The sequence below is a fragment of the Oncorhynchus mykiss genome, chromosome 18, assembly GCF_013265735.2.
Source record: "Oncorhynchus mykiss isolate Arlee chromosome 18, USDA_OmykA_1.1, whole genome shotgun sequence".
NCBI lineage: Eukaryota > Metazoa > Chordata > Actinopteri > Salmoniformes > Salmonidae > Oncorhynchus > Oncorhynchus mykiss.
This window is the reverse complement of record NC_048582.1, coordinates 65770814-65798688: the sequence shown is the minus strand read 5'-3', so window position 1 is coordinate 65798688 and position 27875 is coordinate 65770814. Positions and strand designations below refer to the sequence as shown.

The 27875-nt window shown below is 42.6% G+C and overlaps 2 protein-coding genes across 4 annotated transcripts; one reads left to right on the top strand and one right to left on the bottom strand.

The window, feature by feature from the left end:
• Positions 1–4: 4 nt before the first annotated feature.
• On the bottom strand, positions 5–18245 carry LOC110496708 (serine/arginine-rich splicing factor 4). 3 transcript variants are annotated; one of them, XM_036953552.1, is made up of 6 exons: positions 18110–18245; positions 5861–6076; positions 3475–3587; positions 2112–2323; positions 1510–1581; positions 5–1064 (listed from the first exon to the last, which is right to left on the bottom strand). In XM_036953552.1, exons 2-6 carry the CDS (start codon positions 6015–6017, stop codon positions 518–520), a joined length of 1101 nt encoding a protein of 366 aa, XP_036809447.1. In that variant the 5' UTR covers positions 6018–6076; positions 18110–18245; the 3' UTR covers positions 5–517. The 3 variants fall into 3 exon arrangements, with proteins under 3 accessions (XP_036809447.1, XP_036809448.1, XP_036809446.1); XM_036953553.1 differs by lacking the exon at positions 18110–18245 and adding an exon at positions 14413–14639 and having other exon boundaries at positions 3475–3557; positions 5910–6076; XM_036953551.1 differs by lacking the exon at positions 18110–18245 and adding an exon at positions 14413–14637.
• Positions 17667–27774, top strand: xkr8.3 (XK, Kell blood group complex subunit-related family, member 8, tandem duplicate 3). Its single transcript, XM_021572744.2, has 3 exons — positions 17667–18364; positions 19480–19667; positions 24684–27774. Exons 1-3 carry the CDS (start codon positions 18042–18044, stop codon positions 25430–25432), a joined length of 1260 nt encoding a protein of 419 aa, XP_021428419.1. The 5' UTR covers positions 17667–18041; the 3' UTR covers positions 25433–27774.
• The last annotated feature ends 101 nt before the right edge of the window (positions 27775–27875 follow it).

Genomic DNA, 27875 nt, shown 5'->3' with positions numbered 1-27875 from the left:
TCCATTTGAGATCAGGATTATTTTATTTTATTTTTTTTAAAAGTGGTAAAAAGGATTTTCCACAAAATGAGAAGATACAACAGAACAAAACAACCCCCATCCTTGCACAACATTGACAGCTCGGTATGCTTAAGTATGTCATTAAGGTTAACACACTTACTACAGCACTTGTAACTTAATTTCAACTTACAAAAAATCTATCCAAGCAAATACCCTCCAACTTAGGTCGCACATTTTCATATTATTTTTTTAATTTTTACAAACACCTCAATTAAGAGACAACACTACTGGGAAAAAGATGCTGAATGACCGACAAGCACTGTATATTTAAAATAATTGGGGAAGACACCTTGAGCGTGAGTGCCTGGGTTTTTCATACAACCATTTATCAAAAATACTAAAAGAAAAGTGACCAAAAACGAAAGTGTGGGGGGGGGGGGGGGGGGGGGGGGGGGTTGCTGGGGACGAGAAGAAACAGAGGGGGAAAACGATGGATGAGAGCTGTTGGTATCCTAACTCAGGACTCTGATAGAGAGCGGGAGCGAGAACGAGATGCGGAGCGAGATTTGGAGCGGGACTCTGAGCGAGAGACGGAGGGGGAACGGGAGCGGGCTTTGGCCGGGGAGGGAGATGGAGATTTGGACTTTGACTTGGATTTAGGTTTGGATTCAGTGGGCGTATGGGAGCGAGAGCGGGGAGCACCCTTCTCTGCTGCAGCTGCCTCGTTGTCGCTCTTGGCCGGCTCACGGCTCTTGGAGCCCGACTTCCTGGAGCGATCCTTGGCTGCTGATCTAGAGCGAGAGCGGGAACGAGACCTGGACTCATCCTTCCTGCTCTTCTTCCCTTCTTTCTTGCTGGTCTTTTTGCTCTTACTGCGACTCTTACTGCGGCTCTTACTGCGGCTCTTACTGCGGCTCTTACTGCGGCTCTTACTGCGGCTCTTACTGCGGCCCACATCCTTGGCCTTGTGTGCACCGTTGGTGCGCTCCTCCTCTCTGCGGCCCTTGGTCTTGTCCTTGTCCTTCTTGCTGTGGGAGCGACTACGTGAGCGGGAGGCAGCACCCCTGGGGAACAGGAAGGAGCAGACAGACAACCAGTCAACTAAAATGTAATTGAACTACGGCCATGTAAAAATGGCCGACACCCCAAGCAATAGCTGGTCACGACATCTGCTAGGACATCTGGGTAGCAAGAAAAAAAAGGTGTGGGGGGGGGGGGAGCAAAGTCCATATTGGAGTCAAGAGCTCTGGGTAAGTGGACATTTACTACACAGTGACTTGAGATACGGGTGATGTCCCTCAGAAAACGACTAAGTACAGTCGCAGTAGATAAGGGCAGAAGTAGAGAGTAATAAATGGCACCCTATTCCCTATATAGTGCACTAATTTTAACCTAAGCCCCAGTCAAAAGTAGTGCACTGCATAGGGAATATGGTTCTACTTGGGACACATTAAAAAGAGGTCAGGGGATCACCCACGAGTTAAACGTTGCCTGCGCTCTGGGACTCACCTGGAGCGGGAGCGACTGCTGCTCTCACTGCGGCTGCGGCTCTTACGGGACCTGCGGCTCCTGGAGCGAGACCTGGAGACAGAGGGGGGTGAGCAGAAGTTGAAAAAGGTAAGCCACGTGCATGAAAGATGCTTGAGGGGTTAGGGTGAAGTGCAGTCAAATGGAAGTGTGAACCTTAAAATTGTGAACTGGTGGGAAAAGCAGTGCATTGAGGGGGGGGGGGGGGGGCAACTGAAATAACTAGTCCTTTGTTTTAATGTATTTTGCTCAGTCGCTGATTAAAGATGGTCCTTTAAATAACTACTCGTTATGATTTGCAGATCGTTCTCATATACAGTGGAAATCCCATCCTCTTCTAGAAGGCCTACTCCGTGTTGGACACGACCAATTAGGCTGTGTTTACACAGGCAGCCAATTCTGATATTTTGCCCAATTATGGGTAACAAGATCCGATTGGTCAAACGACTAATTAGTGGCAAAAAAAAAAAAAAAAAAAAAAACAGAATTGTGAATTCAGCCTTAGCTTTAGTCACTGATCAGACTGATCACCTTGCATCAAAAATAACTATGAGACTTGTAAATAATAATACTGATTTAGCTACCTGGAGCGGCTGCGAGAGTAAGAGCGCTTGCTGCGCTTGGCCCCGGGGCGGTCCTCAATCAGCCGGATCTTCCTGCCGTTCACCTCTGTGCCGTCCAGCTTCTCCAGGGCTCTCTTCATGTCAGAGTACAGCCTGAACTCTATCACTCCCTCGTTCCTGCGTCCTTTATTGGTGTCAGCATACGTCACCTCACCCGCCTGCCTCATGTAGTCCTGGTGAAGGAAGGGAAAGGGTTGGGATTTGGCCAGCAAACCACAAAGATATTAATGAATTAATAAATATAGGTCATTTTATATGGTATACATTATATACACGTTTCATGTTATATATGTATTTTGTGAACGGCTAGAAATTTAAATAAAGTTAGTTCAAGCATGACAATTATGGGCATTTAATTCAATGACGAAGGTGCACAAAGATGGCGGATTTCAGCTATGACGTCGTTGTTTAAGCACTACCCACAGAGTTAAAAAAAAATACGTCTCACGACATGGTAAAATGTCTACAATCTACTGTCGTTTCATGTTTTCCAAATTGCCGCCATCTTGGGTTCACGTATACCGTGACAATGAACATACAAAAACAAGCGTCACGGAGAGCAGTACGATAGGGAGAACACAGTAAACTAGGCGTGTGTGGTAAGTGCATGGGGACCTCCATCTTTATACACCTCCGCTATTATAAAACCATTGGGTCTTATGACTAAATGTACATGTAATAAACATGAACATAGGATGCAGAAATCATAATGAAGAAGAGTTATTTTTTTAACCTTTATTTAACCTTTATTTAACTAGGCAAGTCAGTGTAGAGGCGGCAGGGTAGCCTAGTGGTTAGAGTGTAGAGGCGGCAGGGTAGCCTAGTGGTTAGAGTGTAGAGGCGGCAGGGTAGCCTAGTGGTTAGAGTGTAGAGGGGGCAGGGTAGCCTAGTGGTTAGAGTGTAGAGGCGGCAGGGTAGCCTAGTGGTTAGAGTGTAGAGGCGGCAGGGTAGCCTAGTGGTTAGAGTGTAGAGGCGGCAGGGTAGCCTAGTGGTTAGAGTGTAGAGGCGGCAGGGTAGCCTAGTGGTTAGAGTGTAGAGGCGGCAGGGTAGCCTAGTGGTTAGAGTGTAGAGGGGGCAGGGTAGCCTAGTGGTTGGAGTGTAGAGGCGGCAGGGTAGCCTAGTGGTTAGAGTGTAGGGGCGGTACCTTGTCAGCTCGGGGGATTTGAACTTGCAACCTTCCGGTTAGTAGTCCAACACTCTAACCACTAGGCTACCCTGCCCCCTCTACACTCCAACCACTCCAACCACCCTGCCGCCCCTCTACTCTAACCACTAGGCTACCCTGCCACCCCCAACATTCCTGAATAACCCGTCTCCACCATACCTTCAGGTCCTGCCAGCTGCAGCGACTGGACAGGTTCTCAACGATCAGCCGATAGTCTGTCCTTGCCGGTGGGCCATATCTGTCTCTGCCACCACGCCCATACCCGCCCCCGCCTTCAAAAGTAACAAGGATAGAGCAACAGCAATTAGGGCAAGGGGGCACACCGAGAGGACAGCCTCAACACTAATCTCCAAACTACATTATGTAAACAATGGCCACATAAACAATCTGGGAGAAATTTAAATAGATTACAGACGGGGGAAAGTAATGACAAAAACAAGCTAACCAAAAAGAAAGAAAAAAAAGAAATGAAATCCTGTGTGTAGGCTACATTAATTAACCTAGAAACCTGCACATTTCCATCAGGAACACTGACATAATCTATTCCTCATCTAAACTACTAAATCGTTAACTGATGAGTCACGCTTGGGTAGAACTGAATACAAAACTCTACATAAAAATTTAAAAAATGAAAACCTAAGATTAAAAATACTACATAAAACCTGACTGAAAACAGTACTTACGGTGACACTAATGTTTAAGTTAACTAAGCACATCTAAATATATAGACATTTCACATTTGTTTCAGGCACCTATAAGAGCTCAACCCACATCTGTTCCTAACCCAATGGCATCCTCACCACCCGGCCTGGGACTAATGGGACAAGCGGTCTTCATTCACATTGGCTCCCCTTTTTTGGTTCTGCCCAGGGGCCCAGAATGGTCAAACCACACTCTTGGTTGGAAAGGGGACACCATGGCCAGGCCAGCAATAGGGGCAGGCAGTCAGCAAAGGACTCTTTCAATTAAAACATTGGAGGTTCTTTGTTAAATCTTTACCTTTATTATTCAACATTCATTTAATTAATTAAAACAAAATAAAAAATAATCCTGAATAAAACAAGCAGATTACACGATTCTCAAATTACTCAAACAAAATGAGCTAGTTAATTTATTCTAGTCAAAAAAAATCACAGAATTTTATCAGCAAATGTTCTAAAATGGTAGTGAATCTCAAGCTAGATTCCCCCTGACAATTTGAATGAATTTGAGTGCATTTGTTTCTCCTGTGATAGTTTCAAATCAAGCACACCGTTTCCCCAAGATAACAGCATGTCATTTGGTGGTTGTGGTTCATGTCATTTTAATTCCAATCATCAACTCAAATATACAAAAAAAATCTGTTCTCTACACCCATTATTCAAACAATTACTGTTAAGTACCATAAAAGGGTTGAATTCAGTAGTACTAGCTCGTCCGTGATGTGACACCGTCTGCAATACAATACTGGTGTTGTCTTAAAAAAAAAAAAAAAAGAGGATGGACCCTCCCGGGTGGCGCAGTGGCTCTGGGTTCGCGCCCAGGCTCTGTCGTAACCGGCCGCGACCGGGAGGTCCATGGGGCGACGCACAATTGGCCTAGCGTCGTCCGGGTTAGGCCGGTAGGGAAATCCTTGTCTCATCGCGCACCAGCGACTCCTGTGGCGGGCCGGGCGCAGTGCGCGCTAACCAAGGTTGCCAGGTGCACGGTGTTTTCTCCGACACATTGGTGCGGCTGGCTTCCGGGTTGGATGCGCGCTGTGTTAAGAAGCAGCGCGGCTTGGTTGGGTTGTGTATCGGAGGACGCATGACTTTCAACCTTCCGTCTCTCCCGAACTCATGGATACCATTTTTCATGCCCGTGTTTCAGCAAGCCAATGCTAACTAGTGTTAGCGCAATGCCTGGAAGTCTATGGTTTCTGCGAGCATGCAACGTGTACGCTAACCTAATAGGCCGGATTTAGAACAGAACCCTGGGCAGCCACTCGTCCCAGAAACTAGGGGAAACTACAACAAATAAGTTAAATATGTCCTCTTAAAAAGTCACAGAAAAACAACTTGAGATGCAATTAATCAAAATCATAAAAAGGGATGGAATCAGTGCGGTGGGAGCATGGAGTGAACAGAGCCTGCGGTGACCATGGATACCAACATGGTACCATTTCTACAAATTACCATCTCTACTATCCCCAAGAAAGCAACAATCATTTGAACAGAGGGTACTCCGATTAAACATAAAACCACCTGGTAAATGAAGGTAAAAAAATCAGACATATCGTCACAGGCAGCACTAACAAATAGTTGAAACACAAAGTAGTTGTTTTATTAACTAAGATATGTGGTCGTCTTACCCAACGACATTAAGTTGAATGCACTGACTAAGTCACTCTGGATAAGAGCGTCTGCGAAATTACCAAAATGTAACGGAACACAATTATATGAACTACAACCACCAAGGACAAACTTGAGATGTTATGCAGTAGTCTCCTATCCTACATCTACTGCCATGTTGGCCTCCTCAATCACATTTCAAATCATGTTAAAACACCACTGCATAGTAAACTTACTTCTTCCACCACCACCACCTCCTCCTCCTCCTCCTCCCCCCCCCTCCGCCGCCGCCTCCTCCTCCTCCTCCTCCTCCTCCTGAGCCGTAGCTGCCGTCCCGCCGCGGCCCCTTTGTGTGTTCCACAATAACCCTCTCCCCACACAGGTCTTTCCCATTCAGGTCATACACAGCATCATCTGCATCGCGGGGGTCATCAAATTCAACAAACCCATACCTTTACACAGAGGAGACAGAGCATGTTAGGCCAGAGACAAGGTACAGATTTGGGATCCAATTATTTGACTAAATCTACTGCCAGACTCAAATGTACACGATACTTTTCATAAATCACAAAGTAACATTTGAATCGGTCCCACTCAGACACATTTGATTTGATAAAAACAGAACATTTCCCCCCAATTCCAACGTTCCACCTGCAACTAGTGATGGGCGTTGAGAAGACTGGCAAGTTCCAAGTTGAGAATTAAGCAGGGGTGAAGTGTAAAAAAAAAAAAAAGTTAAAGTAGATTATATTTCTTCCCAGTACGGGAGCTCTTTGCGAAATATTATTAAAATCATAGAATCCCTATTAATTTTAACTTTTAAAAATGCATTACCTTTTATTAAGGTGGCATAAACTAGAGCTGACCCATTTAGTCGACAGGCTGTTGGTTGACCGAGATTTCTTTAGTCGAGCAGACAAATTCTCTCTCTTCTCTTTTTCAAACTCTCATGGTGTACAAGACACCCGTCTGATTCACACTGAGTGGACTTATCCATTGTGGAGGCCGTGGTGGGGGTGGCACAGTCCATCAGTCTAAGACATGTGCTACTGAAATTGTATATGGTTACATAAGAACAAATGGTGCAACACTAATAAAAATAATTTATATCAAATGCACTTTCTCCCTCGATGAATAGTGGTCTCTGTCCACGGATCTGAAACACTTCAGTGCGCCTGTTGAATTGGCGCCTTTTCCTAGACCATATTCCTATGTGCATAATAGCAAAGTTAACCAAGATATTGGCGTTGAGAACAATACAGTGGAGGTAGCAGCAGAATGAGATGAGAAAAACAACCCTTTGCCTTATTGTCTAAGAAAAGTGAGAAGAGGGGAAACCAACTTAAGTGTATAAATCAATAGCCTAACTGTTAAAAATGTGCCTGGCTTTATAAATCACTATATCTACAGAAAAAAAGAAAGATCCTGCTTGTTATGTGTGTTTGTTTAAAAGCCTACTGATTCCGTGAGCACTAAGCCTCACGCAACGTCACGGCAAGTAAACAATTCCACAGCTGTTTTTACTTTTTTACATTTTTTTTTGCGTTTTGCTGTAGCAAATAAAAGGCGTTAGAATTCTTTGTGTTGGAACAGCCTCTGCGGTATTATCGATTTAGTTGTGTTCTTTAACGCGGTTCCAAATTGCCTGGAATATTCTATAACAATGCTACATTTTCTTGATCTCCTTCTTGCCGTTATTATGGTCATACGTAACAAACTAAAACAATTTGGCATGGGTCCTGAGATCCTCCAAAAAAAGGTTCTACAGCTGCAACATCGAGAGCATGTGGCTGGCTACTGGTTGCATCACTGCCTGGTACGGCAACTGCTCGGCCTCTGATCGCAAGGCACTACAGAGGGTAGTGCCATCCAGGACCTCTACACCAGGCGGTGTCAGAGGAAGGCTCCCAAAAAAATGGAAAGAAGACCCCAGACACCCCAGTCTAAGACTGTTCTCTCTACTACCGCATGGCAAGCGGTACCAGAGTGCCAAGTCTAGGACAAAAAGGCTCCTCAACAGTTTTTTTTTTTACCTTCAAGACATAAGACTCCTGAACAGGTAAATCAAATGGCTACCCGGACTATTTGCATTGTGCATTTTAGTTTGAAAATAAAGCAAGCCTTGACTAATTAGCTTATACAATAAATAAAAAACGGTTCCATTTCAGAAATTGCATTCACGAATGAATGTTACTGTTAAGGTCTTTGCTGTAATAAACGCTTCATAAAAAATAAAAAAAAGTGTTACAGACTCTGGTACATTTATACTTTAGTGTTGTTTATACAGCACCTGTTTGGCACAATATGTACACAGAGCTGGCTCCTTACCTTCTTTTTCCCTTTACCTCCTGAGCAACCAGTAAACATACCCGTTTCTCGAGTTTGTAACGTCCTCTGCATCCATTTTGCTGTCACGTGTGTTACGTTGTTCAAAGTTTGTTTAAAACCAATTTATTGACGTGATTATGATGCTATAGGTCAGGGCCTATTCAGACGGGATAAGTTTTACAATGGGAGGTTGGGTAATGTAATTATGTGCACAAAACATAGGTCATTTTAGTCCCATCCGAAACTGCCACGTCAGTCATTTTTATATGGCAGGAGTGTAATAATCCCAGCCAGAATAACCTACTGTTTTTTTGGGGCAAACTCCAATTACTATCCCCGTGACAGTCGACATCCCTGTGTTTTAAGAGAAATATCTGAGTATGACCAGTGTTGATCAAGGTTTTCGCAAGAAAACAATAACGGATTTGATAAATTGACATAAGTGCTGCGAATAAGCTACACATACACACACACACAGAGTTGGAAGTCAGAAGTCTAAATACAGTTAGGTTGGAGTCAGTAAAACTCGTTTTTCAACCACTCCACAAATGTCTTGGTAAACTATAGTTTTGGCAAGTCTGTTAGGACATCTACTTTGTGCATGACAAGTAATTTTCCCAACAATTGTTTACAGACAGATTATTTCACTGTATCACAATTCCAGTGGGCCAAGAAGTGTAATAAAACTAAGTTGACTGTGCCTTTAAACATCTTGGAAAATTCCAGAAAATTATGTCATGGCTTTAGAAGCTTCTGATAGGCTAATTAAGATAATTTGAGTCAATTGGAAGTGTAACTGTGGATGTATTTCAAGGCCTAACTTCAACACCAGTGCCTCTGCTTGACATCATGGGACAAAAATCACAAGAAATCAGCCAAGTGGTAGAGCTCCACAAGTCTGGTTCATCCTTTGGGAGCAATTTCCAAACGGCTGAACGTACCACGTTCATCTGTACAAAACAATAGTACGCAAGTATAAACCCCATGGGACCACGAAGCCGCCATACTGCTCAGGAACGAGACGCGTTCTGTCTCCTAGAGATGAACGTACTTTGGTGTGAAAAGTGCACATCAATCCCAGAACAACAGCAAAGGACCTTGTGAAAATGCTGGAGGAAACGGGTACAAAGGTATCTATATCCACAGTAAAACGAGTCCTATATCGACGTAACCTGAAAGGACGCTCAGCAAGGATGAAGCCACCGCTCCAAAACCACCATAATAAAGCCAGACTGCGGTTTGCAACAGCACATGGGGACAAAGATCATACTTTTTGGAGAAATGTCCTCTGGTCTGATGAAACAAAAATAGAACTGTTTGGCCATAATGACCATCGTTATGTTTGGAGGAAAAAGGGGGAGGCTTGCAAGCCAAAGAACACCATTCCAACCGTGAAGCACGGGGGTGGCAACATCATGTTGTGGGGGTGCTTTGCTGCAGGAGGGACTGGTGCACTTCACAAAATAGATGGCATCATGAGGTAGGATAATTATGTGGATATATTGAAGCAACATCTCAAGACATCCGTCACGAAGTTAAAGCTTGTTCACAAATGGGTCTTCCAAATGGACAATGACACCAAGCATACTTCCAAAGTTGTGGCACAATGGCTTAAGGACAACAAAGTCAAGGTATTGGAGTGGCCATCACAAAGCCCTAACCTCAATCCCATAGAACATTTGTGGGCAGAACTGAAAGAGTGTGTACGAGCAAGGAGGCCTACAAACCTGACTCAGTTACACCAGCTCTGTCAGGAGGAATGGGCCAAAATTCACCCAATTTATTGTGGGAAGCTTGTGGAAGGATACCAAAAACATTTGACCCAAGTTTAAATTGTTTAAGGCAATACTACCAAATTGGGTGTATGTAAACTTCTGACCCACTTGGGAATGTGATGAAAGAAATAAAAGCTGAAATAAACCATTCTCTCTACTATTATTCTGACATTTCACATTCTTGTGGTGATCCTAACTGACATAAGACAGGTAATTTTTACGAGTATTAAATGTCAGGAATTGTGAAAAACTGAGTTGAAATGTATTTGGCTAAGGTGTATGTAAACTTCCGACTTCAACTGTATGTATGTATGTATGCATGTATGTATGTATGCATGTATAAATAAATGGCCTACACGTAGCCCATTAATGCTTTTATTTTTATGTATTACGCCACCACTATAGGGAAGATGGTTCAGAAACCAAGCTGGAGTTCAGTGTGGCCCCATCACTCGGACATGTTGAATCTGTATCCTCACTCCACCAGGCTTCTGTCATAACAGTCAAATTTGTGTGTGAATATATATATATATATTATATATATATATATATATATATTATATAATTTTAGGGGGGAGTTCTGAAAAAAACGAATCCCGTCTAAACTGTTTTCTGGAATAATGGACATTCTGGAGTAATTAATGCACAACCGTTCAAAAGTTTGGGGTCACTTAGAAATTCCCTCGTTTTCCATGAAAACATACATGAAGAGTTGCAAAATGAATAGGAAATATAGTCAAAACGTTGACAATGTTATGTATATTTTTTAATAAGTGGTCAAACTTTGCTTTCGTCAAATAATCAATTTGCAACAATTACAGGCTTGCAGACCTTTGGCATTCTAGTTGTCAATTTGTTGAGGTAAATCAAGAGATTTCACTCCATGCTTCCTGAAGCACCTCCCGCAAGTTGGATTGGCTTTTCTTACGTACCATACGGTCAAGCTGCTCCCACAACAGCTCCATAGAATTGAAATCTGATGAATGTTCTGGCCACTCCATTATAGACAGAATACCAGCTGACAGCTTCTTCCCTAAATAGTTCTTGCATAGTTTGGAGCTTTGCTTTGGGTCATTGTCCTGTTGTAGGAAGATATTGGCTCCAATGAAGTGCCGTCCACAGGGGCATGGCGTTGCAAAATGGAGTGAGCCTTCCTTGTTCAAGATCCTTTTTACAAATCTCCCACTTTACCACCAACAAAGCACCCCCAGACCATCACAATGCCTCCACCATGCTTGACAGATGGCATCAAGCACTCTTTCAGCATCTTTTCTGCCTCATACGAATATTCTTCTTTGTGATCCGAACACATCAAACTTAGATTCGTCTGTCCATAACACTTTTTTTCCAATCTTCCTCTGTCCAGTGTCTGTTATTTTAAGCCGATCTTAATATTATATTGGCCAGTCTGAGATATGTTTTTCTCTTTGCAACTCTGCCTAGAAGGCCAGCATCCCGGAATCACCTCTTCACTGTTGACGTAGAGACTGGTGTTTTGCGGGTACTATTTAATGAAGCTGCCAGTTGAAGACTTGTGAGGCGTCTGTTTCTCAAACTAGACACTAAAGAACTTGTCCTCTTGCTCAGTTGTGCACCAGGGCCTCCCAATCCTTTTTCTATTCTGGTTAGAGACAGTTTGCGCTGTTTGGTAAAGGGGGGTAGTACACAGCGTTTTACGAGATCTTCAGTTTCTTGGCAATTTCTCACCTGGAATAGCCATCATTTCTCAGCACAAGAATATACTGACGAGTTTCAGAAGAAAGTTCTTTGTATCTGGTCATTTTGAACCTGTAATCGAACCCACAAATGCTGATGCTCCAGATACTCAACAAGTCTAAAGGCGGCCAGTTTTATTGCTTCTTTAAATCAGAACGGTTTTCAGCTGTGCTAACATAATTGCAAAAGGGTTTTCTAATGATCAATTAGCCTTCTAAATTATAAACTTGGATTAGCTAACACAAAGTGCCACAAATGCTGATGCTCCAGATACTCAACAAGTCTAAAGGCGGCCAGTTTTATTGCTTCTTTAAATCAGAACGGTTTTCAGCTGTGCTAACATAATTGCAAAAGGGTTTTCTAATGATCAATTAGCCTTCTAAATTATAAACTTGGATTAGCTAACACAAAGTGCCATTGGAACACAGGAGTGATAGTTGCTGATAAATGTCGATATTCCATTAAAAACAGCCGTTTCCAGCTACAATAGTAATTTACAACATTAACAATGTCTACACTGCATTTCTGATCAATTTGATGTTATTTTAATGAGGGATTATTTTCTCTTTTAAAAAAAAAGTGTTTCTTTCAAAAACAAGAAAATTTCGAAGTGACCCCAAACTTTTGAATAGTAGTGTAGATAACCAGTGTAGTCTAGTAATACTAGTACCATGCGAATAGGTCTCAACTCTTGCTCACTTCACGTGACACGTTTGTAATGCAATGTCACGTGAAAAGAGCAAGGGTTAAAAGGAATAGGGAATGTTTTTCCTAAACAAAGGAGGGATTTCGGAAACATAACTTTTCAGTCAGATAAGGCTATAATTATGTTGCAGCTTCAGCAACACGGACAACGAGATACACACTGATTTTCTGTGGTCGCTGCAGCAGGGAGTCCAATTGCAGCAAGCTTTACACCACTCCAGCCGACACTTGGCATTGCGTATGGTTATTTTAGGATTGTGTGCGGCTGGATACCCATTTCATGAAGCTACCGACGAACAGTTCTTGTGCTGACATTGCTTCCAGATGCAGTTTGGAACTCGGTAGTGAGTGTTGCAACCGAGGACAGACGATTTTTACACCCTTCAGCACTCAGCGATCCCGTTCTGTGAGCTTGTGTGGCCTACCACTTTGCGAGTGAGCCATTGTTGCTCCTAGACATTTCCACTTGACAATAACAGCAGTTGACCGACCGGTGCAGCTCTAACAGGGCAGAAATTTGACGAACTGACTTGTTGGAAAGGCGGCATCCTATGACGGTGCCATGTTGAAAGTCACTGAGCTCTCCAGTAAGACCATTCTACTGGCAATGTTATGTTATGGAGATTGCATGGCGGTGTGTTTTTTTCTTTTCTTCACCCGTCAGCAACGGGTGAGCTGAAAAAAAATCTATCTACAAATTTGATGTCTCCACAAACACTATGCATACAAAAGTATGTAAATTATTACTGTTATTGTCGAACCACACCGTATTTTGGAGGGTATTTCCACATGTTTAAGTCCATTTGTACATTTTCCATGCAACTGACATGTGGCAATGATGTTTTAATTATTGTGATAAGCTAACATTTTACCAGTAGGTCATATCCCCACTATTTATTTTGCCGGTATGGCTTACTTTCCCCTCTGTAGTAATCAGCATGAAACGGTTAGTTGAAAAATTGCTGCCGTTGCTAAGGTGTACCGGCTGTATGGAAGCATGAACTTATCACCGTCACAATATATGGCTATGCTGCTGCTATAGTTGTGATACTTTGCGGTCCTGCCTATGTGTACTAGGGTTGAAGGGTGGGAACCCGGTTACTGAGATTTACCACCCAAAACCACTCCCTTTTCCCGGGATAAATAACAGTGAAATAATATAACTAGACTAGACAGTTAAGAACGAATTCTTATTTACAATGACGGCCTACCCCGGCCAAACCCGGACGACACTGGGCCAATTGTGCACCGCCCTATGGGACTCCCAATCACAGCCAGATGTGATACATTTCATTTAACAGTTGAACGTGAGGAAGGAAGCAACCATAGAGAAAGAGAGTAGAGAAAGAGGTAAGCGGCAGCCTACTAATTACACCAATAGGCCCTATTATATTTAACTAGGCATGTCAGTTAACAAATTCTTATTTACAATGACGACCTACCCCGGCCAAACACAAACGATGCTGGGCCAATTGTGCGCATCCCAATCACGGCCGGATGTGATTCAGCCTGGATTCGTACCAGGGACTGCAGTGCCTTAGACCGCTGCGCCACTCGGGGGCCCAGGTCTGAAATCAATGCAGGGTGCTAACTAAATTCCATCTGCAAGCATGGTGCAGTTTTGAGTACAGTTAACGTTAGACTGACTAGCCATGTCGAAATAGTGAGCATTTTGTTTGTATAAACCCATGTAATATTAGTAACTGGTTTTGCAAATGGGGTCTCATCTGATCCACCAGACACCAAATATCACCATTATGTTGGCTGTACAGCAAACTAAGTTACAGAAGAGAGAAAGTGTACACGTTGCCAGCTATGGGGGTAAGTTAACTATCATAACATCGTTAGCAGATAGCTAGCATGCCAAACGTCTTTCAAGGTGCCTGCTAACGTTACCTAATTAAGATTTTGGCTATAAAACGTGTAACTACCTCTTATTTTAAATAGGAAGCGTCTAGTACTCAAAACAATTAGACGCTAACGTTAGCTAGGTGCTAACGACAGCTAACGTTAGCTAAAACTCGTTAACCGAAATTGGTTAACAAACTTTGGTTGTCTAGCAAATATCTTATAAATTACAACCCATACAAATAAACAATACGTCAATCGGGTTGCCAAACTCAAACAATGTACGAGAATTGTCAATAAACGGCACTTCAACAGGCCTAGCAACTAGGCCACGAACTCAACGCGGTAAGCTAGCGGCTAGTTCGCGGTTAGCTAGCACAGAACAACGACACGGGGAGCGGCGTTCATTTTGTTACCCGTTTTTTAGGTCAACTTCAAGTATCTTCCCATAGCCTTTGAAGAACTTCTCGACGTCCTTTTCCCTTGCTCGATAGCTCAATCTTCCGATGTAAACTCTCGACATTTCCCCTGTGCTGATTTTGTGTCACAGGAACAAAGACACAGTTGCGCGGTAGTGGGAAAAGGCACATATATTATACACGCTATTCTGAACACTGTAGGACCAAGCGCAGAAGTGGGCGTACCATCAATAGTAGGTCCAAGGATCTTTATACTGCGTTAGGTCATTCACTTTCCAATGTTTAGTCCATATATAACAACATTCCATTTTTATTTATTTTTAGGCCAGATTGATTGCCATTGGGTCTTTTGTATGTCAATGGTGTCAACATGAATCCCAGTTTAATTCCAGAATGACCTTAACATGTAAATGCGATAACTGTGTGAATAAACAAGGTGAAGTTGACTTGTCTACCTAGTAGTGTCAATGATTTCTATATAATTGTGTAGTATAGATGATTATACAGTGGCTTGCGCAAGTATTCACCCTCTTGGCATTTTTCCTATTTTGTTGCCTTACAACCTGGAATTAAAATATATTTTTTTTTTTGGGGGGGGGGGGGGGGGGGAGGTTCCTATAATTTCATTTACAAAACATGCCTACCACTTTGAAGATGCAATTTTTTTTTTTGTGAAACAAACAAGAAATAAGAAAAAAAAATGATAACTTGAGCGTGCAAAACTATTCACCCCCCCAAAGTCAATACTTTGTAGAGCCACCTTTTGCAGCAATTGCAGCTGTAAGTCTCTTGGGGCATGTCTCTATAAACTTGGCACATCTAGCCACTGGGATTTTTGCCCATTCTTCAAGGCAAAACTGCTCCAGCTCCTTCAAGTTGGTTGGGTTCCGCTGGTGAACAGCAATCTTTAAGTCACCCCACATATTCTCAATTGGATTGAGTTCTGGGCTTTGACTAGGCCTGTAGAAAAGGCCCATGGAGTTGGTGGAATAATCCTTTAATTCATTGCCATTTACTCAGCTGGGCCAGGGGCGCTTTAATTAGGTCAGGTGGAAATGTCCGACAGATCTCAACTCCATAAAAGGAGGAAATTGCCATCGCCTGATCTCGCTGCTTTCTCTTCCTTAACTCCGTCTGATCCAGAGGTTCTGTGCGTCCATGAATCCACGTAAATCCACCGACTCTGTTACCTTTCATCTGAACTATCTGTGGCGATCGGGGGAGTGGGCCATCAGTTATTGCTTATAGTTATTACCGCGGAGCGTGGATTGGAGCACTCGCTTCAAACATATTGTGTAATGGGAATTGTCAATGATCACAGATCCTCATAGGCCAATTATGCAATCGATATGGTTAATATGAAATGAATTATATGTACACATGAAGAGTGAAATGAGAAACGTCATTGTTTGCTAAGTGATCGACTTTGATACCAAACTAATGGGGATTATAGATTGAATAACCATTCACTGTTTGTATTTTTTCATGATTTATGATAAATAGTTACAAGCCTAAATGACTCATGGATGATTACTATTGACTTCTTAATGAACTGGATTGTTGACTTCCCTAATTATGTTAATCATGAATGATTGTCATGTGATCTTTGGGATGAGGAATTTGATCAGATACATGTTATTTGTTTCCTTTGTGATGCAGCACAGACTACTCAGTAAATATACCACTTTATGGTTAAAGGAATTCCTGCCTCAGTCTCATCCATTCCTCTGTCACCTGACCACCTGTTCACCTTCACTGTCAGTCATCCTACCTGTCCAGCTACCCACACAGATTCCACTAATCTTTCAAGGCCATTCCAAGACATTTAAATGTCCCCCCCCCCTTAAACCACTCAATTGTTGCTTTAGCAGTATGCTTAGGGTCATTGTCCTGCTGGAAGGTGAACCTCCGTCCCAATCTCAAATATCTGGAAGACTGAATTTCCCTGTATTTAGTGCCATCCATCATTCCTTCAATTTTGACCAGTTTCCCTGTACCCTGCAGATGAAAAACATCCCCACAGCATGATGCTGCCACCCATGCTTCACTGTGGTGTTCTCAGGGTGATGAGAGGTGTTGGGTTTGCACCAGACATAATGTTTTCCTTGATGGCCAAAAAGCACAATTTGAGTCTCATCTGACCAGAGTACCTTCTTCCATATGTTTGGGGAGTCTCCCACATGCCTTTTGGCGAACACCAAACGTGGTTGCTTATTTTTTTCTTTAAGCAATGGCTTTTAACTGGCCTCTCTTCCATGAAGCCCAGCTCTGTGGAGTGTACGGCTTAATGTGGTCCTATGGACAGATACTCCAATCTCCGCTGTGGAGCTTTGCAGCTCCTTCAGGGTTATCTTTGGTCTCTTTGTTGCCTCTCTGATTAATGCCCTCCTTGCCTGGTCTGTGAGTTTTGATGGGTGGCCCTCTCTTGGCAGGTTTGTTGTGGTGCCATATTCTTTCCATTTTTTAAAAAAAATAATGGATTTAATGGTGCTCTGTGGGATGTTCAAAGTTTCTGATATTTTTTTTATAACCCAACCCTGATCTGTACTTCTCCACAACTTTGTCCCTGATTGGTTTGGAGAGCTCCTTGGTTTTCGTGGTGCCACTTGCTTGGTGGTGTTTTTATTTTTTTATTTCACTTCACCAATTTGGACTATTTTGTTTTTGTCCATTACATGAAATCCAAATAAAAATCCATTTAAATTACAGATTGTAACGCAACAAAATAGGAAAACCGGCAAGGGGGGTGAATACTTTTGCAAGGCACTGTATATGTTTGCTTAATGCATAGTTGTTCACACATGTGTATTTGTTCATAGCACATGGGAATAATCTGATATGGGATGGTCAATGCAAAGATCGTTTTCTTTCATTTGTACCCCTATAAAGTCATCCATCTTCTCTGGCCACCAGATTAGACTACAATCACCATTGTTGTCTAATCGGGTTGCACAGGCACTCCAGATGATTCCTACATGTTGTTGTGGGAGGGGCTTCTATACATTTGAATGCTGATCGTTGTGTGGGACACACGACACGGGCGTCAATTCAAACTGGGCTGCGTTCAGTACGAAGAACCGTACTGCAACATTCAATTCAACGGAAACGTTGCTGTTCAGAACGAACATTTCAAAAACGGGGAATGGCTGAATTGTGGGTTGGGGAACACTGTCAGCATGGCCGCTGCCCTTAAAACGCGTCACACTTTGCTTCAAGCCACACCCACCAACCGGAGCAAACGTACCTCCAAGTCTGTTCAAGAACTTTGAACCTTTTGGGGAAACTTGTCGTTCAGTATGAACCGTTAAGCTACGTAGCAAACGTTCAATCCAACTGAACTCACCTCTTGAGATCAACTTTACAATGGAGATGTGATCGTTAGCTACAATGCCTGTCCTCGCTTCATTGTTGCATTCAAATGTAACTACAAGTTGTGTTCCATGTTTACTTTTCCTAACGGATGCATTGGACAACATGCGAGAGCTGTCATTATTCTTTAGACTTGTAAAATTCGACAGCTCATGATATAGCGGATAGCTTTCGCTAAAGATGGTACAACAAATGCATGAAGCAAGACAAGCTAACGGAAAAACATTAGAGAGCGGCGGGACAGGGGGTATTTAGCTATGGATAGCCCAATGTTTTCGAAGTACTCATGGCTCGATTTTCTTTTCTCGGTAGTCGGTGTGTGTACCTTCTTGTTTGACGTGGGATCCGACATTTGGGTCGCTACGGAGTTGTACTCGCGTGGGGATTTCTTCTGGTTCGGGGTGTTGATCGGCCTTATGGTCCTGTCTTCGGTAGTGGTCCAGATGTTTAGCTGGTTCTGGTTCAAATACGACCGCGAACTGGAGGGCTTCGATGAGCAAACTGCCAAGAATGTCCTCTTTGGAGGCTGCGTCAAACTTTCATTCCTGCTACACGTACTTCAGCTCGGATTCTTTTGCAGGTACTGTAGATAGCTTTTTAGTTTGACACTTGATCGCATGCACGTCATTCTCACGTGGACCATCTTTGTTAACTACACCTCGTTTATCACAGTGTACTAGACACAGTCGTCTAAAAATACATCATCTACATTGATTGAGAAATACATAGTCATTTATTTGTTCTATGGCTACAGTGTAGTGCATCATTTTTTGGGCTTCATGAAACTATGCATTGTATAATCTTTTTATTATTTGGTCATATAATAATTTGGTCATATTATTATTATTATAATAATAATAATAATAATAATATATATATATATATATATATATATATATATATATAATTTCCTCAGAAGTTTTTTTTAATGTAGCCTATGAAATTGATTTCCTTAGTCTCGTTAATACTGAGAGGCTCGCTGAGCAGCTCATGTACAGCTAATAACATGCGACTTGTGTAGAAAACATCAAGTTACCCAACTCACAGGTGTGTCAGCGAGAAGAGCCAGTCACTTGGGATGGACATACAATGTAATAAGTGCACAGTAACACACATGATAGTTCATTGGGAATTCAAACTATTTGGGCGAAGTACAGCAATGATCCTACAGCTCACGGTGCACATATTTGTATACTTTTCTCATTGTGGTGTGAATACTGAAGCTCACAGAGCAGCTCATGCACCACTAATAACATGTGACTTGTGTAGAAACCAATCAAGTTACCACTCCGGTGTGTCAGGTATGTAACCATACCCAGTAGGCTCTGTCTTGACAACCTCACTCCCCACCTACACAGATGTTAAGTTCCTAAGTGGAAGACATTTTTTTGAATGACATAAATGTCATTCTGCGTGTGTCTGCGTCCTGTTCTCTGACAATGATAGGTGTTTTCTGGATTATTACCGCTTAGTAACACACAAGATGGCAATTCAAACCATTTAAGTGGTATAAGGACCCTACAGCTCATGATGGTGCTCTGTTTCGTCAACTTACTCCCCACCTACACAGAAGATAAGTTAGCTAAGTGGAATACAGCTTTTAGAATGATGCCCATGTGCGTATGTTCTATTGTCCCTGACAGGTGTTTCTGTTGGTTATTGCTGCTCACACTAACAGACAGTGTTTGTTCACAGACACATCTCAGCCATATGGCAGGGCTTCCGTGTGTGGTGGCGACAGGAGCAGGGCTCGGGGTACGTCGTGTACCTGACTCACGACCTGAGCATGCTGCGCCTCATCGAGACCTTCTGTGAGAGCGCCCCGCAGCTCACCCTCATGACCCACATCATGCTGCACACCAACAAGGCCAGGACGGTACAGTGTGAGTCGCTGTCACCACTACACAGTACACACACCTCTACACCTGGGGTTCGTTCCAATTGGCACCCTTCACTTTAATAAAAACAATAAAAACCTTAAAGGGTTCTTCGGCTGTCGCCATAGGAGAAACCTTTGAAGATCCCTTTTTGGTTGGAGGTAGAACCCTTTTGGGTAACATGTAGAACCCTTTCTACAGATAGTTCTACATGGAACCCAAAAGGATTCTCCTATGGGGACAACCAAAGAACCCTTTTTTTCTAAGAGTGTATTCCATTATTGTGCACTACATTTGAGCAGGGACCATAGAGCTCTGGGGGAAAGTAGTGGACTAAATAGGGAAGAGTGCCAGTTGGGATACATCCCTGTTATTCTGGACACCAGACTGCAGTAAAAATCACCACTGATGCTGTAGGTCAGGGGTCCCCAGTTACATTCAGAGGATGGTTGAGGGTCAGAAAATAGTTGTAATTAATTTGTGCACAGCAAATTGACGACAAGAAGCCTAAACAGATAGGGAAATACAATCAGACGGAATGGCATAATCACATACTATGCCTCTCTATGTATATGTGTGGGAATACTTGGGAACATATTTCCTAAATTAAAATAATTTTAGATAATCCCCCCCCCCCAAAAAAAAAAAAAAAAAGTAATAATAATAACATATTTGCTCAGAATGTTTTTTGCGGAGGGGATGGGGATTCGGCAAATAAAATCACCCGTGAGCCGAATTAGGCCCGCAGGTCACCTTTTGGCGAACACTGCTGTAGGCTATTGAGAATAGAGGTTGACCGGTTAATCGGAATGGCCGATTAATTAGGGCTGATTTCAAGTTTTCATAACAATCGGAAATTAGTATTTTTGGACACCGATTTGGCAGATTTTAAACATTTATTTACACCTTTATTTAATCTTTATTTTACTAGACAAGTCAGTTAAGAACACATTCTGTTTTTCAATGACGGCCTAGGAACGGTGGGTTAACTGCCTCGTTCAGGGGCAGAACGACAGATTTTCACCTTGTCAGCTCAGGGGATTCAATCTTGCAACCTTACAGTTAACTAGTCCAACGCTCTAACCACCTGATTACATTGCACTCCACGAGGAGCCTGCCTGTTACGCGAATGCAGTAAGCCAAGGTAAATTGCTAGCTAGCATTAAACTTATCTTATAAAAAACAATCAATCATAATCACTAGTTAACTACACATGGTTGATGATATTACTAGTTTATCCAGCGTGTCCTGCGTTGCATATGCGTATTGTTGCTCCAATGTGAAAGGATAAACGTCTTGTTTTCGAGATGATAGTTTCCGGATTTGACCATATTAATGACCTAAGGCTCATATTTCTGTGTGTTATTATGTTATAACTAAGTCTATGATTTGATAGAGCAGTCATTCAAACAGCACTTTCGTGCGTTTTGCCAGCAGCTCTTCGCAAGCACAGCGCTGTTTATGACTTCAAGCCTATCAACTCCCGAGATTAGGCTGGTGTAACCGATGTGAAATGGCTAGCTAGTTAGCGGGGTGCGCGCTAATAGCGTTTCAAATGTCACTCGCTCTGAGACTTGGAGTAGTTGTTCCCCTTGCTCTGCATGGGTAATGCTGCTTCGAGGGTGGCTGTTGTCGTTGTGTTCCTGGTTCGAGCTCAGGTAGGAGCGAGGAGAGGGACGGAAGCTATACTGTTACACTGGCAATACTAAAGTGCCTATAAGAACATCCAATAGTCAAAGGTTAATGAAATAGTCCTATAATTCATATAACCTAAAACTTCTCACCTGGGAATATTGAAGACTCGTGTTAAAAGGAACCACCAGCTTTCATATGTTCTCATGTTCTGAGCAAGGAACTGAAAGGTTAGCTTTCTTACATGGCACATATTGCACTTTTACTTTCTCCTCCAACACTTTGTTTTTGCATTATTTAAACCAAATTGAACATGTTTCATTATTTATTTGAGGTTAAATTGATTTTATTGATGTATTATATAAAGTTAAAATAAGTGTTCATTCAGTATTATTGTAATTCTCATTATTACAATTTTTTTTTTTAAATCGTCCAATTAATCGGTATCGGCCTTTTTTGGTCCTCCAATAATCGGTATCGGCGTTGAAAAATCATACTCGGTCGACCTCTAAATGAGAACAATCTGAATCCAAGGGCAACACTTAGGTTTGGGATTCTTTACTATACTGTAGTCCTGCTGTATGTCCTTATACCAGGGGACATGTAATATAAGTTCCTCATACCTTCATTGTGTCCCTCAGTAAGTTTAGCAATAGTTTACACAATGACATAGCTACATATTGTGTTTACACAACTTCCTCTCTATATCCCCTTCCTCTCAGGTTTCAGTTTATTTTTGACTGTATGCTAGTGTTGAGCGATTAACCGACATTTCTGTTATTTTTTTGTTTTTTAAACAACTAGTTGACCGACGTTGGTTCAGTTATTTGAATTATATTTTTTCTGTCAGCTCTGTGTGCAATTTCTGTAAAGATAAATCAGATGAAGCCTGAACTGTGCCATGTAGTAGGGAGTTGTAGTTTCCAACAGGCCAATATTCTACATAGTTTAGCACAGAAAAAGTGGTAATTAACTACAATGACCAATTATCCATTGCGCGTCCGCTTAAACTTGTCTGGTCGGTGTGGAGCCGACACGGAGACTGAGAGAATAGAGAACCGCGATCGAGAGGGACAGAAAGCTGTTGCTTCGTGAGCCTGAAAGTACACGGATCTAAGTGATTGACAGTTGGTATTCAGCCGTTTATAATAAATAGTATGCCTTATTTACTTTGAAGAACTATTAAAATAGTGCTTTTTGTCAGGCAACAGCTCTGTAGAGATGAGATGACTTGGAATGAAATAATAGTCATCAAATTAAACAAATATTTTATTAAAGTAAAGTTTTTAAAAACATTTTTGTTTAACCTTTATTTAACCAGGCAAGTTAGTTAAGAACAAATTCTTATTTACAATGACGGTCTAGGAACAGTGGGTTAACTGCCTTGTTCAGGGGCAGAAGGACAGATTTCTACCTTGTCACCAAAAGGCCTCCTGCGGAGACAAAGTATTGTGATTAACTGTAATGCTCCGGGTGTCGTGGGTGTGGAGTCAGACGCAGGAGACAGAGAGTGCAATGCTGTGCTCTTTAATTGCACCAACGCACCACAGGGTGCTCACAATAATAACGGCCCCAAACACGGGGAATGAAAAATGTACAACTGAAAAATGCACGACCAGGAACAAACACGTTCCTCTACTACAGAGCCGAAGGTTACAATGAATAATCCCACACAACAAACAGGCGGGCCGGCTGTCTAAAGAAGCCCAACTAATCATCACAAACAGGTGCTACCAATAAACATACAAGGAGGGGGAGGAAAGACAATCAGTGGCAGCTAATAGGCCGGTGACGACGACCGCCGAGCGCCACCCGACCGGGAAGGGAAGCCACCCTCGGTCGGACTCGTGACATTAACTGATGGTTGATAAGCGATAAGTACTAACGGGCAGTCGCTACCATCGTGGGGCTTATTTTATTTTTTATTTTTTTCACCTTTTATTTAACCAGTTAGTCTAGTTGAGAACAAGTTCTCATTTACAACTGCGACCTGGCCAAGATAAAGCATAGCAATTCGACACATACAACAACACAGAGTTACACATGGAATAAACAAAACAGTCAATAATACAGTAGAACAAAAGAAAACAAAAAGTCTATATACAGTGAGTGCAAATGAGGTAAGATAAGGGAGTTAAGGCAATAAATAGGCCGACGTGGTGAACACTGGAATGGTAGATGTGCAGAAGATGAATGTGCAAGTAGCGGTACTGGGGTGCAAAAGGAGCAAGATAAATAAATACAGTATGGGGATGAGGTAGGTAGATAGATGGGCTGTTTACAGATGGGCTATGCACAGGTGCAGTGATCTGTGAGCTGCTCTGACAGCTGGTGCTTAAAGCTAGTGAGGGAGATATGGGTCCCCAGCTTCAGAGATTTGTGCAGTTTGTTCCAGTCATTGGCAGCAGAGAACTGGAAGGAAAGACGACCAAAGGAGAAATTCGCTTTGGGGGTGACCAGTGAGATATACCTGTTGGAGCACGTGCTACGAGTGGGTGCTGCTATGGTGACCAGTGAGCTGAGATATGGCGGGGCTTTACCTAGCAGAGACTTGTAGATGACCTGGAGCCAGTGGGTTTGGCGACGAGTATGAAGCGAGGGCCAACCAACGAGAGCGTACAGGTCGCAATGGTGGGTAGTGTATGGGGCTTTGGTGACAAAACGGATGGCACTGTGATAGATTGCATCCAGTTTGTTGAGTAGAGTGTTATAATTTTATAGATGGCATCACCGAAGTCGAGGATCGGTAGGATGGTCAGTTTTATGAGGGTATGTTTGGCAGCATGAGTGAAGGATGCTTTGTTGCTATATAGGAAGCCAATTCTAGATTTCATTTTGTATTGGAGATGCTTAATGTGAGTCTGGAAGGAGAGTTTACAGTCTAACCAGACACCTAGGTATTTGTAGTTGTCCACGTATTCTAAGTCAGAGCCATCCAGAGTAGTGATGCTGGACGGGTGAGCAGGTGCGGGCAGTGATCAGTTGAAGAGCATGCATTTAGTTTTACTTGCGTTTAAGAGCAGTTGGAGGCCACCGAAGGAGAGTGGTATGGCATTGAAGCTCGTCTGGAGGTTAGTTAACACAGTGTCCAAAGAGGGGCCAGAAGTATAGAGACTGGTGTCGTCTGCGTAAAGGTGTATCAGAGAATCACCAATTGTCTTATTCTGTGTTAGTGTTCAACCCACATAATGCATAGTGCATTTAAAAAAATAATAATCTAAAGTTTAGATTCTAAACCAAAATCGCATAGCCATGATTATTTTTGAATAATCAAATCAGTACCAAACCGAACTCAAAAAGCATCGCCCAGCACTACTATGTGATCAACTGTCTTTGGCCCATAAACTTCCTCTTTGTAATTTCTCTGATAGTTTTACGTCTCTTTTGTAGGTGTGAGTGTCGTGGCGTCAACTACCTCCATAGCCTGGATGGTGGTGGATTATCACCGCTCCCTGCGTTCCTTCCTCCCAGACAAGGCCAAGCAGGGCTGGGGCTCCGCCTTGGTCTACTTCCTGTGGAACCTGCTCCTCATCGCGCCGCGCGTGGCAGCAGTCGCCCTCTTCGCCACAATTCTGCCCTCCTACTTGGCTGCCCACTTCCTGCTTATCTGGCCAGTGCTGGTGTTCTGGGTGTGGCGGCAGGAGACAGACTTCATGGACAGCGCCGGCGGAGAATGGCTCTACCGGGCCACCGTAGGTCTCATCTGGTACTTCAGCTGGTTCAACGTGGCGGAGGGAGGGACCAGAAGGAGGAGCATCATCTATCACTCCTTCATGGCTACGGATGGAGGGATTCTGCTTGTCACATGGTGGTTCTACAGAGACCCGGTCCTGACGCAGTCCTACGCCCCCATCCTGCTGGCCACTCTGCCCCTCACCTACCTGATGGGAGTCCTGTTTAAAACACTCTACTACTACTGTTTCCACCCCACGCTGTGGATGCCCTCCGTCAGGGAGGCAGGGTTAGAAGAGGAGCTGCCTGATGGTCAGGAGATGGTGTTCAGATCCATCGCCCCACAAACTGGTACTCCCCGGTTCCATAACAAGAGGATGGCAAGCCATGCCACTCACTTCTACTCCGAGGAGGAAGCCAGGAAGCCCAGTAAGATAAACGGGCGCGAGGCCAACGCTGTTGTCTGACTGGATGTGCTTGAACGAAACTCTTATTTACATGCAATGATGGAGTGATGGAATGTCTGGTGTCTCTTTCTACACCATCCTGTTTTTCCATGCTGCATTTTTGTATAAATAAGATGCTGCACAACTTATTGTAAATCATATTCTGTGAAACAGTGATAAGGTCACTGAAGTTTTGTCCCAAATGGCACCATATTCCCTATATAGTGCACTACTTGTGGCCAGGGCCCATAGGGATATGGTCAAAAGTAGTGCACGATGTAGAGACTAGGGTTCCATTTGGGATACAAGTCTGAGCAGGTTCCATTGATCAATATTGGAGTTGTCATGAAACAGCTATTGGTTTATTCAACGAAATTAGTCCTTTTTGGGTTCTGTAACTTAGTGGGAGAAAAACAATGTTTAATTTCACTTAATTGTAACATTCTGTCACAAAGAGCACATGTTCAACTTAATAAAAACATATTTTCCCCATCTCAAGAGGTTAAATAACATTTTTAAAACTATATTAAGTGGCAAATAAAGTAACAGGGTTGACGACTTTATGTTAAATCAGCGATAGTTCCCCTTGTGACAGGGGGAATGGAAGCTTGTGTGCAACAGGGAGAGGCAATTGAATGCAAGCTTCACAAAACGCTTCACAAAACAAGTGAAACTGTAAAACATTTCTAGCCTGTCTATCCATGGGTAACAGGGTTGACGTCTTATCCTCGAACCGCTCAGTTTTCCACCACAAAACACCAGAAAATGGCCAAAACAAGTAGATTCAGCTCACCTGCTCTTACACTATTAACGTTCAATGTAAAAATATATATATATATAAAAAAAAATGTTTTCATCATATTAAAACGAGAGTTCAGATCAAATAACAGTATTGACCTTAAAATGAGGGAAAGAAAAGTAAACAATCTTATTTGATGTCACAAAATGCTTTTGGATTTTCGCAAGTCTTCATTTATAATTAAAGCTCAGAGTTGATAGAATTTTCTATTCGGTCAATATTAAAGGTATACTTTGGGATTTTGGCAATGAGGCCCTTTATCTACTTTCCCACACTTAGATGTGGATACCATTTTTTTGTATGTCTCCATGTCCAGTATGAAGGAAGTTAGATGTAGTGTCGCCAGTCAATGCTAACTAGCGTTAGTGTAATGAATGGAAGTCTATGGGTATCTTAAGTTAGCATTTGCACTAGAGCTAGTTAGCAACTTCCTTTAAACTGCACACAGAGACATAAAAATGGTATCCCACGAGTTCATCCGACTCTGGGGAAGGCGATAGAGGGCCTCATTGCCAAAATCTTGAAGTATCCCTTTAAAGGACACTTAATTTAATATAACAGGCTTGTAAAATTCAATATTGGTGCACCGTTTCTACTTAAAATCTCAAAATACCTAATTGCGCGTGAAACAACTCTGCTACCGTTCATGATGCCAAAGGTAATTAGAAGAATAAGTAATGGTACATTTGTATCCGTTATTATCATTGTGTGAAAAGTTTGTATTTTTATTTGGGAGATTGTTACCCATCTACAGCGTTCTGAAAGTTATTTTACATTTTTGTTATGTACGATGAATGTACGATGAACTATCACGTTCCTCGCTTTCCTGTTGTAACTGTTGTGTTATTTTTAAGTCTTTGTCAGTGTCTCTGCCGACAGTGCATCCACCAATGTCTGTGACGGTCACTCGTCCACCAGCTTCATTCGTCTTTTTTTCTATACACAGCATCAAATCTATGTAGGCCACACTGTACGTACACATGGATGGAACGTCAGTACAGTTTGATTAGAGTCCCAAATGACACCCTATTCCTGCACTACTTTTGACATTATGTTGTGGACAATGTTCTGGATGTTCCGGCTCCCGAGTGGCGCAGCGGTCTAAAGGCACTGCATCTCAGTGCTAGAGGCGTCACTGCAGACCCTGGTTCGATTCCAGGCTGTATCACAACCGGCCGTGATTGGGAATCCCATAGGGCGGCAAACAATTGGCCCAGTGTCGTCCGGGTTTGGGTTTGGCCCAATGAAGGCCGTCATTGTAAATAAGAATTTGTTCTTAACTGACATGCCTAGTTAAATAAAAAAATGTATAGCCATACCTGTGGCCTTGTGAAGTTATGTTCCTAGAATGTTAAGATTTCTGTGTGAAACATTATTGGATACTGCAGAATGGAATCAAATATTCCATATTTTAACTGTCATCTCATTCGTTCTGCACATGATTGTTATTACAGTGTGTTGTGGGAACCTATTCCCCTGAAGGTCAACCATTCAGCCTTTCTCTTATCTCATCATTTAAAGGGCATGTAATGCTGGGCTATTAAAATCATAAGACCATCACAAAGTTATGTAGTTTCATGACTTATCTTTTGTGTTGTTTATGTCCGTGGTTTCAATGTTATTTTCTTAGAAGTTCCTCAAGTGCTCTTCCGGGGCTTCTCCTAT

Bases quoted from the DNA above. Each gene is read 5' to 3' on its own strand.
- LOC110496708 (XM_036953553.1), bottom strand. From the start codon at position 14,519: ATGTCGAGAGTTTACATCGGAAGATTGAGCTATCGAGCAAGGGAAAAG. The intron at 6,077-14,412 runs GTAACAAAATGA...CTCTGTGTAAAG, and splicing joins GAAGTTGACCTAAAAAACGG to GTATGGGTTTGTTGAATTTG. The intron at 3,558-5,909 runs GCGGAGGGGGGG...GTGGTGGCAGAG, and splicing joins AGGAGGAGGAGGAGGCGGCG to ACAGATATGGCCCACCGGCA.
- xkr8.3 (XM_021572744.2), top strand. From the start codon at position 18,042: ATGGATAGCCCAATGTTTTCGAAGTACTCATGGCTCGATTTTCTTTTC. The intron at 18,365-19,479 runs GTACTGTAGATA...GTTTGTTCACAG, and splicing joins CAGCTCGGATTCTTTTGCAG to ACACATCTCAGCCATATGGC. The intron at 19,668-24,683 runs GTGAGTCGCTGT...TCTCTTTTGTAG, and splicing joins CAAGGCCAGGACGGTACAGT to GTGTGAGTGTCGTGGCGTCA.